At 43.9% G+C, this 15,943-nt stretch overlaps 1 protein-coding gene across 2 annotated transcripts in view; it reads right to left on the bottom strand.

Annotated features, from left to right (window-relative positions):
* Positions 1-15,943, bottom strand: part of LOC106577034 (disintegrin and metalloproteinase domain-containing protein 12) — a 156,412-nt gene that overhangs the window by 57,125 nt on the left and 83,344 nt on the right. For both annotated transcript variants that reach the window (XM_014154703.3, XM_014154704.3), the window contains exon 4: positions 9,475-9,553. In XM_014154703.3, the coding sequence (XP_014010178.3) occupies positions 9,475-9,553 (79 nt within the window). The remainder of the gene's footprint in view (positions 1-9,474; positions 9,554-15,943) is intronic.

Raw genomic sequence — 15,943 nt, 5'->3', positions numbered from 1 at the left:
TGCTTTTATATCATCTCAAATGTAACTATTTCTCGAGCTTAATCAAACCCCTGGACTGTCGCCTACAGCAGTATGGGAATCAATGAAGGCTTATCTAAGGGGCCAAATTATTTCGTACAGTGCAAGATTAAGGAAGTGCAACATTCCACACCTAGGGGAACTTACAAGTAACTCTTTACTAAAACAATGTTTGACACTTCAGAGTTTGATTTTCTTTCAACCCGACAAGCTCAAAATCTAATTAGTAAATCTCGATACCAAAATGATGAACATGAAGCAAAATCAGGGAAAATGCTAGAACACCAGCTGCGTCAGAGAACCGCAAATCAAACCTTACCTGAGATAACTGACGAGCTGGGTAACAAATGTATTGATCATTTAGGGGTCAATTCATGCTTTCATAACTTTTACTCACAATTATACACTTTGGAATCCGCTGGTAATGCTACCTTACTCCACACCTTTTTTGAGAACATAGATATTCCTACAGTTGAACCTGAGATAGCTGCTGAATTAGAAGAACAGTTCTCTGTAGAAGAGAATGTGTTGGCAATTAAATTTATGCAGTGTGGTAAATCCCCTGGACCTGACGGATTTCCGAGCTAATTCAACAACAAAAAAATCTCAGATCAACTCTCTCCTCTCTTGCTCTCCAAATTTGAGTAATCATTCTCCTCAAACTCTTTACCCTCAACAATTTCACTTATTCTGAAAAAGCGAAAAAAAAACACTGTTGAGTGTGGTTCATATAGGCCAATTTCTTTACTGAATCGTAATGTAAAGATACTTTCTAAGATGATTGCCTGCTGTTTTGAGTCAGTCCTTCCCCCCATTATCTCTACAGATCAAACTGGTTTCATTAAAAATTGTCATTCTTTTTTCAACATCAGAAGTCTTTATAATATGCTTTTTATTCCCTCTTCATCTGACACTCCAGAGATATTGTTATCAATCGGGTGGAGTGGGATGATCTATTTTATACTCTCAAACCATTTGGAAGTATTATTAAAGAACAATACATTCTCTCCATTATTATACCGGGCATTTCATATCTAGTCTGGAAAATGGATCTCCTCACTGAACAACATGTACATTGATACAGATGTTGCATCTTTTGAACAGTTAGTACAAAAGCTCAATATTCCTAGATCCCATTTCTTTAGATACAAAACTACGGAATTGCAGGTATCTTCATACTCTAGTCACTTCCCATAAATTATTATTTATTTTATTTCATCTTTATTTAACCAGGTAGGCCAGTTGAGAACAAGATCTCATTTCCAACTGCGACCTGGCCAAGATAAAGCAAAGCAGTGCGACAAAAACAACAACACAGAGTTACACATGTGATAAACGAACGTACAGTCAATAACACAATAGAAAATCTGTATACAGTGTGTTGAAATGAAGTAAGGAGGTAAGGCAATAAATAGGCCACAGTGGCAAAGTAATTACAATTTAGCAATTAACACTGGAGTGATAGATGTGCAGAAGAGGATGTGCAAGTATAAATACTGGTGTGCAAAAGAGCAGAAAAAAACTAAAAAACAAATATAGGGAAGAGGTAGGTAGTTGGTCAGATGGGCTATTTACAGATGGGCTGTGTACAGCTGCAGCGATTGGTAAGCTGCTCTGACACGCCAATGCTTGAAGTTAGTGAGGGAGATATATGTCTCCAACTTCAGTGATTTTTGCAATTCGTTCCAGTTATTGGCAGCAGAGAACTGGAAGGATAGGCGGCCAAAGAAGGTGTTGGTGTCACGGCTGTCTGAAGAATGGGACCAAAGCGCAGCGTGTGTATCGTTCCACATTTTATTTAAACTGTGAAACTATGCAAGACATACAAATAAACTAATAAACAAAACAACAAACCATGACGAAGAGGTGCAACCTACACTTACTCAAAATAATCTCCCACAAAACCTAATGGGAAAAACTTAAATATGATCCCCAATTAGAGACAACGATGACCAGCTGCCTCTAATTGGAGATCATCCCAAAAAACCTCAACATAGAAATACAGAAACTAGAACCCCACATAGAAATACATAAACTAGACAAAACCCCCAACATAGAAAAAAGAAACTACAACCAACATAGACATAAATAAACTAGACAAAAAAACCCTGTCATGCCCTGACCTACTTTACCATAGAAAATAAAAGCTTTCTATGGTCAGGACGTGACAGTACCCCCCCAAAGGTGCGGACTCCAAATGCACAACCTTAAACAACCAAAAATAAACAGGGAGGGTTAGGGTGGGTGTCTAATGTCGGTGGTGGCTCTGGTGCAGGACGAAGAACCTTCACATCCCGCGGATCCTCCTGCATCGGAGGCGGTTCTGGTGCGGGACGAAGAACCCTCACATCCTGCTTATCCGCCAGCATTGGAGGCGGCTCCGGTTCGGGGCGAAGCCCCCGCTCCGCCAGCTGATCCCTCCGCTTTCGTGTCACCGGACCGCGGATCATTGCCGGAGGCTCCAGACTGCAGACCGCCGCCGGAGACTCCGGACTGCGGACCGCTGCCGGAGACTCCGGATCGCCGCCGGAGACTCCGGACCGTCGCCGGAGACTCCGGACTGCGGGCCGTCTCAGGAGGTTCCGGACTGCGGGCCATCTCAGGAGGTTCCGGACTGCTGGCCATCTCAGGAGGTTCCGGACTGCGGGCCGTCTCAGGAGGTTCCGGACTGTAAAATGTCGCCGGAGGTTCCGGACTGTGGGCCGTCTCAGGAGGTTCCGGACTGTAAAACGTCGCCGGAAGCTCTGGACTGGGAACTGTCGCCGGAAGCTCTGGAATGGGAATGCGCACTGGAGGCCTGATGCGTGGGGCTGGCACAGGTGGCGCCAGACTGGTAACACGCACCTCAGGGCGAGTGCGGGGAGCAGGAACAGGACACCCCGGACTGGGCAGGCGCACTGGAGGCCTGATGCGTGGGGCTGGCACAGGTGGCGCCAGACTGGTAACACGCACCTCAGGGCGAGTGCGGGGAACAGGAACTGGACACACCGGACTGGAGAGACTCACTGAAGGCCTAGTGCTTGGAGCCGGGATAGGTGGCCCCAGACTGGTGACACGCACTTCAGGGCGAGTGCGAGGAGCAGGCACAGGGCGTACTAGGCTGTGGAGGAGCACTGGAGGTCTGGAGCGTAGGGCTGGCACAATCTGTCCTGGCTGGATGCTCACTTTAGCCCGGCAAGTGCGGGGTGCTGGCACAGGACGCACTGGGCTGTAAATGCTCACTGGAGACACCGTGCGTATCACCGCAAAACATGGTGCCTGACAGGTCACACGCTCCCTAAAGCGAGTGCGTGGAGGAGACACACGACGTACCAGACTGGGGAGGCTAACTGAAGGCCAGATGCGTGAAACTGGTGCATATGACACCGGACTGGTGTCACGCTCCTCAGCACGCCCGCTCTGCAGCGCTCTCAATGCCAACACCTCTCTCCGGAATCTTGCGTCGAGTTCCTCACTCGTCTCCCTGACTGGCTCTGGTTCACCCCTTGGCTCTCCACGGTAAGCACGAGGAGTTGGCTCAGGTCCCAAACCTTACTCCACAAAACTCCCTGTGTGCCCCCCCCCCCCCCCAAAAAAAAATGTGTTGGTTTGGGGCTGCCTCTCGTGCTTGCCTTGACGGTATAACACCTCGTAATATCGCCGTTCTGCTCTCGCTGCTTCAATCTCCTCCCTTGGACGGCAATACTCCCCTTCCTGCCTCCAGGGTCCTTCCCGTCCAATATTTCCTCCCATGTCCATTCCTGTTTACCACGCTGCTTGGTCCTTTGGTGGTGGGAGATTCTGTCACGACTGTTTGAAGAATGGGACCAAAGCACAGCGTGTGTATCGTTCCACATTTTATTTAAACTGTGAAACTATGCAAGACATACAAATAAACTAATAAACAAAACAACAAACCGTGACAAAGAGGTGCAACCTACACTTACTCAAAATAATCTCCCACAAAACCTAATGGGAAAAACAACAACTTAAATATGATCCCCAATTAGAGACAACGATGACCAGCTGCCTCTAATTGGAGATCATCCCAAAAAACACAACATAGAAATACAGAAACTAGAACCCCACATAGAAATACATAAACTTGACAAAACCCCCAACATAGAAAAAAGAAACTAGAATCAACATAGACATAAATAAACTAGACACAAAAACCCTGTCACGCTTTCTATGGTCAGGACGTGACAGTTGGCTTCGGGGATGACCAGTGAAATATACCTGCTGGAGCGCGTGCTACGGGGGGGTGCTGCTATGGTGACCAGTGAGCTGAGATAAGGCAGAGCTTTACCAAGCAAAGACTTATTGATGACCTGGAGCCAGTGGGTTTGGTGACGAATATGTAGCGAGGACCAGCCAATGAGAGCATACAGGTCGCAATGGTGGGTAGTATATTGGGCTTTGGTGCCAAAACGAATGGCACTGTGATAGACTGCATCCAATTTGCTGAGTAGAGTGTTGGAGGCTATTTTGTAAATAACATCGCCCGAAGTCAAGGTTCGGCAGGATAGTCAGTTTTACGATGGTATGTTTGGCAGCATGAGTGAAGGAGGCTTTGCTGCAATAAAGGAAGCCAATTCTAGATTTAACTTTGGATTGGAGATGCTTAATGTGAGTCTGGAAGGAGAGTTTACAGTCTAGCCAGACACCTAGGTATTTATAGTTGTCCACATATTCTAAGTCAGAACCGTCCAGAGTAGTGATGCTAGGCGGGTGCGGGCAGCGATCGGTTGAAGAGCATGCATTTAGTTTTACTAGCATTTAAGAGCAGTTGGAAGCCATGGAAGGAGTGTTCTTTGGCATTGAAGCTCGTTTGGAGGTTTATTAACACAGTGTCCAAAGAAGGGCCAGATGTATACAGATTGGTGTCGTCTGCGTAGAGGTGGATCAAAGAATCACCCGCTGCAAAAGCGACATCATTGATATATACAGAGAAAAGAGTCGGCCTGAGAATTGAACACTGTGGCACCCTCAATAGAGACTGCCAGAGGTCTGGACAACAGGCCCTCCGATTTGACACACTGAACTCTATCTGAGAAGTAGTTAGTGAACCAGGGGAGGCAGTCATTAGAGAAACCAAGGCTGTTGAGTCTGCTGATAAGAATACGGTGATTGACCGAGTCGAAACCCTTGGCCAGGTCAATGAAGACGGCTGCACAGTACTGTTTATTATCGATGGTAGTTATGATATCATTTAGGACCTTGAGCGTGGCTGAGGTGCACCCGTGACCAGCTCGGAAACCGGATTGCATAGCGGAGAAGGTACGGTGGGATTCGAGATGGTCGATGATCTGCTTGTTCAATTTGCTTTCGAATTGGCTTTTCGAAGACTTTTGGGCCAGTAGCTGCGGGGGGTGCAGAGCTGTTGGCTGGGGTTGGGGTAGCCAGGTGGAAAGCGTGGCCAGCCGTAGAGAAATGCTTATTGAAATTCACGATTATCATGGATCTATCGGTGGTGACAGTATTTCCTAGCCTCAGTGCAGTGGGCAGCTGAGAGGAGGTGCTCTTATTCTCCATGGACTTTAGTGTCCCAAAACTTTTTGGAGTTAGTGCTGCAGGATGCAAATTTCTGTTTGAAAAAGCTAGCCATTGCTTTCCTAACTGATTGTGTATATTGGTTCCTGACTTCCCTGAAAAGTTGCATATCGCGGGGACTATTCGAAGCTAGTGCAGTGCACCACAGGATGTTTTTTTGTTCATAGTTAAAAAAATTCTGAAAGGGGCATGCTTATTAAGATGGTGAGGAAGGCACTTTTGAAGAACAACCAGGCATCCTCTACTGACGGGATAAGGTCAATATCCTTCTAGGATACCCGGGCTAGGTTGATAAGAAAGGCCTGCTTGCAGAAGTGTTTTAGGGCGTGTTTGACAGTGATAAGGGGTGGTCGTTTGACCGCGGACCCATAACGGACTCAGGCAATGAGGCAGTGATCGCTGAGATCCTGGTTGAAAACAGCAGAGGTGTATTTAGAGGGCAAGTTGGTCAGGATGATACCTATGAGCGTGCCCATGTTTACTCATTTGGGGGTTTACCTGGTAGATTCCTTGATCATTTGTGTGAGATTGAGGGCATAATGCCCACCTACCTCCCTTCTAGATTATATTTTTAAAGTGAACCCTCATATAAACTCGCACAATCTGGATTCCCTAAACTCTCTTAAGAACCAATGGAAAGAGGATTTAGGTGAACAACTTTCAGACGAAACCTGGCAGAGTATCCTTCAGAGAATACATTCTTCATCTATATGTCTAAGACATGATGTAATTCAATTTAAAATAGTTAATCGGCTGCATTGGTCAAAGGCAAAATTATCCAAGATTAGACCAGAAATAGATCCCACTTGTGACCGATGTAAGCAGGCTCCTGCTACAGTACTTTAATAAACATGTTTTGGACATGCCCAAAATTGACAGATTTCTGGATATTAATTTTGAGACGTTTTCTAAGATACTGGAAAGACCTATAGAACCTTCTGCTTTTATTGCATTATTTGGAGTGGCACAATGGGAGGCCCCTCTAAACAGTTCCATGGAGTGGCACCACAGGAGGCCCCTCTAAACAGTAGTATGGCAACATGCTGATATTTACCACTCTTCTAGCTAGACGTCTTCTACTATTTAAGTGGAAGGATGGGTTTCCTCCTACTTTTAACCATTGGATAAAGGAAGTTAAGAACATCTCAAGCTAGAGAAAATACGCTACTCCCTTAGTGGATCTGCAATTACATTTTATAATATCTGGCAACCTTTCCTATCCTTTGTAGAAGACATGGACCCAGCTAATTTCACAACTCCATAAACCAACCAAATTAGAAATGGTATCATTATTTTAAATATTTTTTTACTTTTTGTTTTATAATATCTTAGTATTTTTTTTTTTACTATTTGATTATATTACTCATTGTATATCATGCCTGCTTTAAATCTGGTTTTGGGGTGGGACTCTGTTAGAGCATGGGGGGGTTGGGTGGGTTTGATTTGGAGGGGATCCGTGTGTGTAACTGCCCTCTACCTGTTCTGTCTCTTATCTGTAGAATCATAAAAAATGGCAAATATATATATATATATATATATATATATATATTATTATATATATATATATATATATATATTATATATTTTAAATAAATATATATATAGATAATAGCATAGACATGACCACTGAAGTTAACATTCACCGGTGTGTGAACCAGCGGCCCATCTTTGTGGTAATAATTACAAGTTAAAATGTCAATTCAATTTAAATGTCAATGGTGTACCAGCTAAATCGCAGTGGTCTGAAGGGTTAGGTCCATTCTATGTATTATATTTATATGATTGAAATGACACCCACCCTATATTCAAGAGCATGTTGTCTCAACCGATGGCAGGCACAACACAAAAACCTCAGATGACGTAAAATAGGGTCAAAGCTAAATCTGAGTTTATACGTTTTTAGATAATTGACGTTAAAGGTAAGAAAATGACAACATTTTTTCCCCCAAAGAATTGTTGTTGAAATGATCAAATAGTTTGACTAACCTGCTTTTAAATTATATTAAACTCAACCGTTTATCTTTCCCAGTGATGAAGACATGGATGTCTCATGGAATGCTAGTGTATGCAAAATGGGTCAACTTTGAGCACCTTTATCTCCTGAATGTTTTGGCATTTAGGTGCAAAATGTCACTTTCTGACCACTTCTTCCATGGGCAAAAATGTATGGAATGTTTAAATCAAAAGGGATGCTGTCAAAAAGTGATTGATTTCAAATGGATTTACCGTATACTTTTGTTTCACACATGGTCAACCATGGACTTGAGAAGTGGAAAGGAAGCCATCTAAGTGTACAGAGACATAATGTAGCTAAGGTCTGTCTGAGACAGTATGATGAGGAGGAACTGTCTGGTTTGGAGTGAAAACAAACCTCTGTATTATGGCTGACAGGCTTCTTTCAAGTCTACACTAATCCCTCCAAGACCAACTGATTTGTTAGCCAAAAGTCTGTTTGAAAAATACAGAATGTCAATACTGAACTGTGAGGAAATACTTGAGGCTGGCATTTTCCACAGCCAGTTCATACTTTTACACAATCACTTCAGCTGTGCTGACTTGACTCCAAAAGAGACTCCCTTACTCCTCTGAAAGGAAAGGAATGAGACTCTTTATGTGAAACTATTTGAAAAAGCATTGCTATGAATATATAATATACATTGCTGAGTCACCAGCTAGGCTTAATGGCCTTCACTTCACTTCCATTACATTAAACATGAACGGTGCCATAGACATATATTGGGAAACACTAGGTTTAGCATTTAACTTAGCTTCTTCATCTTTCTTTAGGACACTGTGATTCATTTTTTGAGTGTGTACCAATTTATGGTTTTATAATGTCCATAAATACTTTCAGTTGTGTTTTGGATAGTGACCTTTTAAACGAAAATAGCACCCAGATACAAGGTAATCTACTTTCAAAATAAGTGGTTTTTGACAGTTGGTTTTTCATAGGTCAAACATCTGAAAAGTCTAAAAAGGGTATGATGTCATGGCATTTAAAGCATACTCAATTTAAGAAATTTCACATAATATAAAACTTTACATTTTTGCATACCCATTCAACCTACTATTTAGAATGCAAGAATGGGTATTCGTACAGTTTAGCTTTGAGGAAATTATATTGTCAATCAGTGCCAAATCACAAAGCATTTCCCTTTCCAACTGCCACGCACCTGTCAAGCTGTCCTCACCTCTGCTCAATTAAGTCATATTTTCAATCTCACTCCAACTGTGAAGCGGGAACAAGCCTGCTAACTAAGCGAAAGGTTTTTGAAAATCACTAATGAGGCTTGGTTGGCTTGGTTATCCCAGAATGCTTCAACATGTTGTACCTGAAGGCTGGCCTAGAAAAGCTGATGTGCTGTCCTTTTGTCAAACCTTCAACAGTTGAGCTAATTACTTTAAGGAAGAGTAGCAAAAGTTCAGTTGACCAAGATGTGAGACCTGACAATAGCATCTGCGTACTTACAGTAGCTAACTACTGTAAATCAAACTGTAAGCTAATGAAGCCAAATGGCCTTGACAGCCATTGAAATGTAGCATGTTCTGGTCCTGGAGGACTTACATGCACGGTGCTTTGTGCAATAATGTAAATATATTAATACCTGACTCCCCTTAAGGTACCTAACCCTGTATCGATTCACCAATTGTTAGGTCTACATGTAAATATGGCTGTATGTCAATAACTGTACAGATATTCCCCACTGAAAACTAAGTTAGTCATTCTCCATTTACCGGATGATAACATTTGATCTTTTGGATGCCAACGGCATGTCTATAATTCAGATATGTGTCCTCAACATTACCGGAGGGCCATTTTAATCATCCGTTTACATGACATCTTTAAAGGTCCATCCTTTAAAGTCAGCAGCACACAATGTTCAGTCAAACATGAATGTCAGAAGCACTCGACATCCAGCCTACCGTAAAGTTGGGAGCACCAGTGACTGCACTGCCATCATCCAGATAATGTGTCTCAGTGTAATGGCTCGCAAACAGGCCCCTAAAAGAGGAAGGAACAGAAAAGGAAATAGAGACATCAAAACCAGGTATATTTTCAGCTCCACATAAAAAACACAATCCCTTTCAGAGGACTAGACAGAAGTAGGACACACTCTGGTTAATGGCCTTGTACAGTATTCTGAGTGAGGTGTGAGCTGTTAGGGATTAGGTGTAGGTAAAATATACAGCATTGGGAAGCTAGAGGAGCAGGGGCAGGGTTTGGGTGTGACCTTGAATGACATACTGTACACTCATACATTGAAGAATCGCTGATGAGTTAATTATATTATTTTAGTGTGTGTGTGTGGTGTGTGGTGTGTGTGTGTATGTTTCACACTGCAGGCGATGAGCAGATGGACATGGTGAGTCCCACCCCAAGCGTTGGCTGAGGAGCTGCAGGAACACCCATCTCTACAGCTGCATAATCAAAGTGACATCAGAGCGGATGGTAACTGGAACATGTTTGGGAGTGTGTAGGTGTGTGTGTGGGTGTCTGTGTGTAGAGAAAGAAAGAGCGAGCAAGAGTTAATCCATGAGTGCAGTAGGTGTAGTTGCGTCTGTAGGTAGGTGTAGGTGTAGTTGGGTCTATAGGTACGTAGGTGTAGTTGGGTCTATAGGTAGGTGTAGTTGGGTCTGTAGGTAGGTGTAGTTGGGTCTGTAGGTAGGTGTAGTTGGGTCTGTAGGTAGGTGTAGTTGGGTCTGTAGGTAGGTGAGGTGTAGTTGGGTCTGTAGGTAGGTGTAGGTGTAGTTGGGTCTGTAGGGTGAGGTGTAGTTGGGTCTGTATGTAGGTGTAGGTGTAGTTGGGTCTGTAGGTAGGTGTAGTTGGGTCTGTAGGTAAGTGTAGTTGGGTCTGTAGGTAAGTGTAGTTGGGTCTGTAGGTAGGTGTAGGTGTAGTTGGGTCTGTAGTTAAGTGTAGTTGGGTCTGTAGGTAGGTGTAGTTGGGTCTGTAGGTAGGTGTAGGTGTAGTTGGGTCTATAGGTAGGTGTAGTTGGGTCTGTAGGTAGGTGTAGGTGTAGTTGGGTCTGTAGGTAGGTGTAGTTGGGTCTGTAGGTAGGTGTAGGTGTAGTTGGGTCTGTAGGTAAGTGTAGTTGGGTCTGTAGGTAGGTGTAGTTGGGTCTGTAGGTAGGTGTAGGTGTAGTTGGGTCTATAGGTAGGTGTAGTTGGGTCTGTAGGTAGGTTTAGGTGTAGTTGGGTCTGTAGGTAGGTGTAGGTGTAGTTGGGTCTGTAGGTAGGTGTAGGTGTAGTTGGGTCTGTAGGTAAGTGTAGTTGGGTCTGTAGGTAGGTGTAGTTGGGTCTGTAGGTAAGTGTAGTTGTGTCTGTAGGTAGGTGTAGTTGGGTCTGTAGGTAGGTGTAGGTGTAGTTGGGTCTGTAGGTAGGTGTAGGTGTAGTTGGGTCTGTAGGTAGGTGTAGGTGTAGTTGGGTCTATAGGTAGGTGTAGTTGGGTCTGTAGGTAGGTGTAGTTGGGTCTGTAGGTAGGTGTAGTTGGGTCTGTAGGTAGGTGTAGTTGGGTCTGTATGTAGGTGTAGGTGTAGTTGGGTCTGTAGGTAGGTGTAGGTGTAGTTGGGTCTGTAGGTAAGTGTAGTTGGGTCTGTAGGTAGGTGTAGTTGGGTCTGTAGGTAAGTGTAGTTGTGTCTGTAGGTAGGTGTAGTTGGGTCTGTAGGCAGGTGTAGGTGTAGTTGGGTCTGTAGGTAGGTGTAGGTGTAGTTGGGTCTGTAGGTAGGTGTAGGTGTAGTTGGGTCTATAGGTAGGTGTAGTTGGGTCTGTAGGTAGGTGTAGGTGTAGTTGGGTCTGTAGGTAGGTGTAGTTGGGTCTGTAGGTAGGTGTAGTTGGGTCTGTATGTAGGTGTAGGTGTAGTTGGGTCTGTAGGTAGCTGACTGCTGTCCTCCAAAGCTGTGCCTCAAATACTATACAGAGTATTTATTTCTAAGAAGTATGTTTTGTGGTGCTATACTTAAGTCTGTTAGAAAGGATTTGTGGTTTGGCAAGCAGAACTGGAACATCTGTCCATTCGGCTCAGGAACCAATGGATGTTAACGAGCAAGAGCCCCTAGGTGCTTCATTGAGTGTTTGGATATTTTACCTGTTTCCTTGCTAGTATGTGAGATGAAGGAAACAGAGACAAGAGTTCAGAGATATTCAGAGGAACAAGATTTACTGGATTACTCTATCGGAATATAGAAACTACAGTAAGGAAAAGAGGAGTGAGCTGAGTTGACATATCACAGACACTGACAAGATCAAATCAAATACATTTTTATTTGTCACATGCTTCATAAACTTAATTGGGCTCCTGAGTGGCGCAGCGGTCTAAGGCACTGCATCCAAGTGCAAGAGACATCATTGCAGTCCCTGGTTTGAATCCAGGCTGCATCACATCTGGCTGTGATTGGGAGTCCCATAGGGTGGCACACAATTGCCCCAGCATCGCTTGGGTAGGCCGTCATTGTAAATACGAATTTGTTTTTAACTGACTTGCCTAGTTAATAAAAAATAAAAAAAACAACAGGTGTAGACTAACAGTGAAATGCTTACTTGCGGATCCTTTTCCAACAATGTAGAGTTAAAGATAAAAAATGTCATAAAAAATAAATATTGACATGAGGAATAAATACACTGTAAATAACAGTAATGAGTAAAAATAACATGGCTATATACAGGCAGTACCAGTACTGAGTTGATGTGACGTGCAGGGGTACAAGGAAATTGAGGTAGAAGGCCAGAATCCCAGAGTTGCCTCTTCACTGCTGATGTTGAGACTGGTGTTTGGCGGGTACTACTTAATGAAGCTGCCAGTTGAGGACTTGTGAGGCGTCCTTTAGCTCAGTTGTACACCGGGCCCTCCCACTCCTCTTTCTATTCTGGTTAAAGCCAGTTTGCACTGTTCTTTTGAAGGGAGTAGTACAGTGTTGTACGAGATCTTCAGTTTCTTGACAATTTCTCACATGGAATAGCCTTCATTTCTCAGAACAAGAATAGACTGACGAGTTACAGAAGAAAGTTCTTTGTTTCTGGCCATTTTGAGCCTGTAATCAAACCCACAAATGCTGATGCTCCAGATACTCAACTAGTCTAAAGAAGGCCAGTTTTATTGCTTCTTTAATCAGAACTACAGTTTTCAGCGGTGCTAACATAATTGCAAAAGGGTTTTCTAATGATCAATTAGCCTTTTAAAATTATAAACTTGGATTAGCTAACACAACATGCCATTGGAACACAGGAGTGGTGGTTGCTGATAATGGGCCTCTGTACGCCTATGAAAATATTCCATAAACAAATCAGCCGTTTCCTGCTAAAATAGTAATTTACAACATCAACAATGTCTACACTATATTTTTTATCAGTTTGATGTTATTTTAATGGACAAAAAAAATAGCTTTTCTTTCAAAAACAAGGACATTTCTAAGTGACCCCAAACCTTTGAACGGTAGTGTAGGTATGGGTAAAGTGACTAGGCAACAGGATGGATAAGACAGTAGCAGCAGCGTATGTGTGAAAGTGTGAGTGAGTGTGTGTTGCGTCAGTATGCATGAGTGTGTGGATTATGTGTGTGGGCATATGTAGTGTATGTGTGTGTCAGTGTGAGTGGGGTGTCAGTGTGAGTGTGTGGGTAGAGTCTGTGCAAGAGAATTAGTGCAAATGCAGGTAGTCCCAGTAGCCATATGATTAACTATTTAGCAGTCATATGTTTGGGGTAGAAGCTGTTCAGGGTCCTGTTGGTTCCAGACTTGGTGCACTGGTACCACTTGCCATGCAGTAGCAGAGAGAACAGGCTATGGATTGGGTGGCTGGAGTGTGTGGATGTGACAATTGTCCTGTATGTCCTCCGTCACTTAATCTAAAGACATGCCTATATGAATAACCAGACACTGATGATGATTTACAGTTGATGAGAAGCATATTTATTTATTGATAATAATGTGGTTTGAGATGTCCACTTGGTTGTTGCTGGTCACCTGTAAAAGAAGAGAAACATATATAAGGAGCTTGAGTATGGAGCGTCGGTTTGGCGCCGAAACCTATTGTTGTGTGTCTCCCGGTAAAATGCTACTCTTTCTTATGTATGTAACGATCAGAAGTTAGCTTTATAATGTCATCATGTTTAGCAATTCAAACGTTAAGGTAAATCTTCAGAAATGTAAATGATTACCTTGTTTTCCTCTGTGATTGAAAACGGTTCTATCCATATCCTGAGGCTGCATTTATTGTAGCTGGGGATTTTAACAAGGCTAATCTGAAAACAAGGCTCCCTAAATTTTATCAGCATATCGAATGTGCGACCTGGGCTGGCAAAAACCTGGATCATTGTTATTCTAACTTCCGCAATGCATACAAAGCCCTCCCCCGCCCTCCTTTTGGAAAATCTGACCACGACTCCATTTTGTTGCTCCCAGCCTATAGACAGAAACTAAAACATGAAACGCACGTGCTCAGGTCTGTTCGACGCTGGTCCGACCAATCGCATTCCACGCTTCAAGATTGCTTCGATCACGTGGACTGGGATATGTTCCGCATAGCGTCGGACAATAACATTGATGAATACGCTGATTCGGTGAGCGAGTTTATTAGCAAGTGCATCGGTGATGTTGTACCCACAGTGACTATTAAAACCTTCCCCAACCAGAAACCATGGATTGATGGCAGCATTCACGCAAAACTGAAAGCGTGAACCACTGCTTTTAATCAAGGCAAGGCGACCGGAAACATGACCGAATACAAACAGTGTAGCTATTCCCTCCGCAAGGCAATCAAACAAGCTAAGCGTCAGTACAGAGACAAAGTAGAGTCACAATTCAACGGCTCAGACACGAGAGGTATGTGGCAGGGTCTACAGTCAATCACGGACTACAAAAAGAAAACCAGCCCCGTCGCAGACCACAATGTCTTGCTCCCAGACAAACTAAACAACTTCTTTGCTTGATTTGAAGACAATACAGTGCCACCGACACGGCCCGCTACCAAAACCTGCAGGCTCTCCTTCACTGCAGCCAAGGTGAGTAAAACATTTAAACGTGTTAACCCTCTCAAGGCTGCCGGCCCAGATGGCATCCCTAGCTGCGTCCTCAGAGCATGCGCAGACCAGCTGGCTGGTGTGTTTACGGACATATTCAATCAATCCTTATCCCTATCTGCTGTTCCCACATGCTTCAAGAGGGCCACCATTGTTCCGATTCCCCAGAAAGCAAAGGTAACTGAGCTAAATGACTATCGCCCGTAGCACTCACTTCCGTCATCATGAAGTGCTTTGAGAGACTAGGTCAAGGACCATATCACCTCCACCCTACCTGACACCCTAGACCCACGCAATCATCAAGATTTCAGACGACATTACAGTGGTAGGCTTGATTACCAACAACGACAAGACGGCCTACAGGGAGGAGGTGAGGGCCCTCGGAGTGTGGTGTCAGGACAATAACCTCACACTCAATGTCAACAAAACAAAGGAAATGATCGTGGACTTCAGGAAACAGCAGAGGGAGCAGTCCCCTATCCACATCGACGGGACAGTAGTGGAGAAGGTGGAAAGTTTGAAGTTCCTCAGAGTACAGATCATGGACAAACTGAAATGGTCAACCCACTCAGACAGCGTGGTGAAGAAGGCACAGCAGTACAGAGTAACTATCGAGGTTAGCTAGCCAGCTTCATTTTCTAACAGTCTACAACGCGCCCACTGCTAGCTAGCTAACCCTACCAGCTAGCTGTATCATTTTTAGTCAATAAGATTTTTGCAACGTAAGCTTAACTTTCTGAACATTCGAGATGTGTAGTCCACTTGTGTAACTAGCAGGACTGACTTTGTGTTAGCTAGCCAACGTTTAATTACTTCTGCGTTATGAACTAGACACAGACACGAATGATCCATTGGTAGCTTGTTGTACCAAGTATTGGTGCTAACCGTGTTACAGGATGCTAGCATGCTAGTTAGCTACGGCGTCATAGGAAACGGTGCACTAGGTGGGTTTTCACGGAAGAATACTGTACCAAGTTAGCTAGCGGAATAAACTAAGTTTGAGCCTATTCCTGGAAACATTGAACCACTGTAGTTTACATCAATTTTAATTTCTAGTGGTAGCTAGAAAAGTGATATTTTAGTGTTTTAGTGTTTCAGTGAATTGTTAGTGAGGGAGGCCCTGCTCTCTCGATTCCCCAGTTGTTTAGTTAATTTTTCATGCCAATCTCCTTTGCATTAGCGTAGCCTCTCCTGTAGCCTATCAACTATGTGTCGGTCTATCCCTGTTCTCTCCTCTCTGCACAGGCCATACAAACGCTTCACATCGCGTGGCCGCTGCCACTCTAACCTGGTGGTCCCAGCGCGCACGACCCACGTGGAGTTCCAGGTCGCTGGCGGCCTCTGGAACTGCCGGTCTGCGGCCAACAAGGCAGAGTTCATATC

This window comes from Salmo salar, chromosome 18, assembly GCF_965601325.2.
Source record: "Salmo salar chromosome 18, fSalSal1, whole genome shotgun sequence".
In the NCBI taxonomy this organism is placed as follows: Eukaryota; Metazoa; Chordata; class Actinopteri; order Salmoniformes; family Salmonidae; genus Salmo; species Salmo salar.
The sequence above is the reverse complement of the archived record's forward strand: the minus strand, read 5'-3'. Positions and strand labels throughout refer to the sequence as shown.